The sequence below is a fragment of the Cyprinodon variegatus genome, unplaced genomic scaffold (assembly GCF_000732505.1).
Source record: "Cyprinodon variegatus isolate N-32 unplaced genomic scaffold, C_variegatus-1.0 Scaffold649, whole genome shotgun sequence".
NCBI classification, from domain to species: domain Eukaryota; kingdom Metazoa; phylum Chordata; class Actinopteri; order Cyprinodontiformes; family Cyprinodontidae; genus Cyprinodon; species Cyprinodon variegatus.
Genome location: NW_015151102.1, coordinates 223,243 through 227,913, shown reverse-complemented (window position 1 = coordinate 227,913; position 4,671 = coordinate 223,243). Strand labels below are relative to the sequence as shown.

Sequence of the window (4,671 nt, the reverse complement as noted above, 5' to 3'; positions counted from 1 at the left end):
TATATATATATACGTCATTGCATTTCACTTGTCAAAACATTTCTGTATCTGTTGTCTGCTAGAAAGAAATACAGAAATTAATTCCAGTCATTTGCATTTCCAGCTCTATAACACAGGTTTATCACCTTAAATAGGATAAAGGAAAACTAGGCAGGGTTTTTAATTCCTGGACCACAGCTATCCACCTTTAATCAAATCCTCATCTTGGCACCACTAGACATGTCCATGTATTGAGGACGTTAAAGCAGGCTATGAGTATTATCAGTTTCAATGTGCGCTATGTATTCATCCACTTTTTTATCAATTCTAATCCCACAATTTTTGTGTCTTGCATTGTAGTAAAATTTGTTAGTAACATTCAGTCATAAAAGTACAAAAATGCCATTGTTCCTGGTCCTTAAATTTGATAGAACTGGTCCTCAGAAGTCCTTAAAAAGTCTTTGATGGTTGCCAAGTTGTGGGAACCTTTTTAAATACAAGTAGGATGTTGTACTGAAGAGGCCCCAAAATAACCTTGACAGATGTCCCAAATGTTATATTCTTTTCCTTGCTGCTCTGTGCATGCAGGCAGTCAAAGGTCTAAGCAATGCTTGGGTTGGGTTTTAACCCTTTATAGGGCATTCAGTGAACGACTTTAAACATCTAAATTTCAAGCAAAGAGTACACTGCAAGAAACTGAAATCTAAGTAAGTCAGTTTTTCTTAAAATAAGTGCATCAATAAGTGCATTTTTTGTTGAACTGAGCAGGTAAGTGAGATACTTTGCAAATGGAATAAGAAAATTAACATTTAAAATAAGGGGGGAAAATGCAGTCTCCTATTTCAAGTGCATAATATCAAATAATCTGATTTTAAGGATAAAAATGCTCCTTCAACTGGGAGATTTTCTTATTTACCTACTCAGTTTAAGGGTAAATACACTTACTTTAAAACATTTTCACAAATTTATAAATAACTTTTTGTAGTGTATTATTGGAATCCAGGACAAGACCTTATTACCTTTGTAACATTAAAAAAGATGTATATTTTGATGGCATAAATGAATGTCAATGTAATAACAAGAAATGCCAACTTGCCCGTATATATTAAGAAAAATAACTATTAAGAAATTCATGAAAAACACTCTTGAGAGTAAAAGAAATGGCAGTCCATTTGTAAGGGGTATGCAAGTGATCAAAAATGGTAACTCAACCTATAAAGGGTTAACAGGACTGAACAGAGCTACATAAACAATCTTTCAGGTAGGAGAAAATTATTTAAACAGCATTGAAGTTTTGATGAGTACCCTCAGAACTATGTTCTAGTTATCCTCTCAACAAACAAGCACACTTTAAATAAATGACTCACTCGCTTTCACTTTTTTCAAATAAATATTTATACTGTCATGTATTTTTTGCGTGATGTCTAAATTGTTGAATCAGATGGAAACAACGTCAATGCTTTATAAGCTGCCTGTACTTTGGCTGAAGTACAGAGTTGGGTGTCGGATTTAGTTTTTTTTTGCTACATAAACTATACATTTTACAGCAGGACCAACGCCCCGAGTAAAGATCATTGTTCCACTGACTCATGTAGAGCTGCTTTCTTAGGCCTTTTATCCTTAGGGGGATTTGAAGATTTTAAGATGACACTAGAAATTGTTCTGTCATCAGTCTTCCAACCTTGCCCACTGATCTCTGCAGCTCCATTGTGTTATAAAATTGCTTGGTTTAGGGCTGTTCACACTTTACTCATCATGTGCACTACCCTGTTTCCTGTTACGTCTTGTTATATAAATTCTTATCAAGGTGGAGCAAAATAATTTCATTGAAGGACCGTTATATGTAACCAGAGGTAGCTACCGGTGTAGAAGCCCACTTGGCCCCTCACTGTTCCAAGTAACTATATCTACAAGGAATGGTGGTTTCATTCTAAAAACCTCCCCATTTGTTGATGAGTACTGTTTTAAATAACCGACGCAAACTGCAAAACACATGTTTAACAAGAGTTCTGTCTCCAACAGCTGTGTTTGGTGCCCCCTTACCTGCAAGCAAGTATTCACAAACTCAATATTCACAAACTCCCAAAAACAAATCTTTCTAGGAGACAACAGATACAGAAATATTTTTGACCAGTGAAATGCAGTGACGTGTATGACAACACGTCAGATGTTTTTTAAACGAGCAAAAGGACACAGCTTTTGCCTTGGTGGGTAGGAAGGTGGTTGTATGTTCCCACTGACTGTATTTGGTAAGAGTTTGATTTAACAGTTACTCCACTAGTGGCAAAACAAATAAAGCTGCTACTGTTGCTGTGATTGGCTAAAAAAACTCATGGAAGGAAGGTACCCAATGAGCTCGAAGAATTGTACTGAATGTCCCAGATTCATATGCGTAGGTCCATTTAAATTCTACATTGTATCGATCCGGCTTATGCCAGGTTAAGTGTCCCCTTGATTAATAATAAGGTTTTTTTATTTGGCTGATGTGAAAAACATGTTAACAGTCTTTCCACCTCACCCCTCCCCTCCTCTAGGTGTCACTGCTATATAACGTTCATGAACACATGATGTTTTATCCTCAGGCAGCAGTGAATGGAGCCACGCCCCTTGTTGCAGAAAGCCCAATGGAGAACGACAGCGGCGTTGAGTTGATCAATGACAACAGCCCCATGACTGCAGCTGAACCGCCCTCTCCCTTCAGCCCCAAACTGAACGGAGGTGCTGCCTCACCCCCAGGTACATTTATGGTTCAACACTGTCTCTATAAAACATCCCATTTTAGGCCTTTTTTACTCAATGTACTTTGAGTAAAGATTTATATACAGTGGAATCCACTTATAGAGGTTCATGGATATAGTAATCAATAGATTACTATATAGATCAAAAGGCTTTGGACAGAATCATTTCTATACAAAGGCTATTTAAATAATTTGTTTATAGAAAATCCGCTTATAGTGTTTATTTTTGGTCATTTTATGAATGTTAACATGTGTGAAAATTACTTTAAAATTACATCTCGGAGGTACAAGAGTGCTTTGGTGCGGGTACCAGTGCAGTGAGGAGGGCGAGGAGGATGAAGAAGAGGAGACTGTTGTCCCTTCCAGAGCTGAGATGTTAGACGTGCACCGGCGGCACAGCAGAGCCGACGCACAGAATAAGTTACATAGGTCCTAGGGATGGAACGGTTTATGAAAACTGTCCGAACAGTTCGGTTCGACTGTCTTGGTTCGATTCGCGTGTGTTGCGTTTGGTTCATGCGCTGCTCCTTTTTCTCATAGGCGAAGCGTGTACCACTCCAGAGCAGAAGGTGGCGGTACTGCGACCAAAGCCAACCACCAGTAATAAACAAGAAGAAGAAGTGAAGCAGCGTAGCCGGGTGTAGCAGAAAAAAATCGGTTGTTGTGGAGAACTGTGTGGGTATGGCGAGTGAAAAAGAACAGGAGTTGGATGACGCGCCAGCAGCACTTTATAGGTCTGCTGTATGGGACCACTTTGCATTTAGAGTGACCTACGATGACGGCGGAAAGAAAGTTGTGGATAAAAGTGCAACAGTGTGCAAGCGTTGTGCAAAACGTGTTGTTTATGCTTACAGCAACATGACCAACATCTCAGCTTATAGATTTTCCTAACAATCAACATATACCGAACCGAACCGAAAACCGTGACCATGAAACCGTGAACCGAACTGAACTGTGGATTTTGTGAACCGTTCCACCCCTAATAGGCCTACTGTAGGCTATCAGAGTTATGTCCGCACACTGCGCAGTACCGTGCTGTGATTAAGCATTTGTTTCAAACTTTATTTTCAGACTTGTTTAAAAAAAATGCGCCAGCGGCACAGCAGAGCCGACGCACAGCACATAATAAGTTACGTAGGCTAGCAGAGGTATGTCTGCGCACAGCGCAGTATACTGTAATTAAAGTTGCATGGCACTGTAATAAATTTCAGTAAATGCGGGAAAGCTATCCGTTTCATTTCATTTTCCGTACAAATGGCATTTAGATGATATTCTGCATAAAAAAATAAGTGAAATAAAGGTAAATTCGGTTTTAATAGTCAACCGCTTAAAGTGTTCAAATTGGCTCTGGACCAACGTGACCCTTATAAGCGGATTCCAGTGTAGTTGTATCAATAGTACTGGGTTGATAAGTCTTGATTTTTTTTAAGCATCATTAACACAGACCTAAATAGTTATCCAGCAACATGTTTGCTGTCCAAAAATAAATCATCATAAACAATTGCTTATTTGAGGTTTTCCACCAGGAAAAAGACAGGGAGGCTGCTTTAACAGGTGTGATGCAACCAAAACATGACGTTGTGTAAGTTTATTGTCATACTAATGCCAATGGTGGATGATACAGAACTTGGCAGACATTAAAAACCTAATTATAAATCACACCAAGTTTTTTAAACAAGGACATCTGGAGTCGCTTTGGGCTTTATGACCATGCAGGGAAAAAGAACAATGAAATTAAACACATGAGGTTTTAAATAGGGCATCAGGAAAGCCAGGCAATTCTTCACATATAAAAATAATGCAGACATTTAAAAGTGAAAGTACAATGCTGGTGAAAAATTGACATCTTGTGTCATGAAGCGGTGTTTGTTAGGAGGACCCAAATGCAGAGACCAGTTGGCAGAGGTGAATTAAAGGAAAATTCCGGTTTTTAACACTTTTAGCCCATTTTCTG

General features: G+C 38.7%; 1 protein-coding gene across 1 annotated transcript in view; it reads left to right on the top strand.

Annotated features, from left to right (window-relative positions):
• The window catches only part of LOC107096773 (DNA (cytosine-5)-methyltransferase 3B-like), a 62,812-nt gene that overhangs the window by 29,807 nt on the left and 28,334 nt on the right, over positions 1-4,671 (top strand). Inside the window, exon 4 of the mRNA XM_015393578.1 lies at positions 2,562-2,715. Coding sequence (XP_015249064.1) covers positions 2,562-2,715 — 154 coding nt within the window. The remainder of the gene's footprint in view (positions 1-2,561; positions 2,716-4,671) is intronic.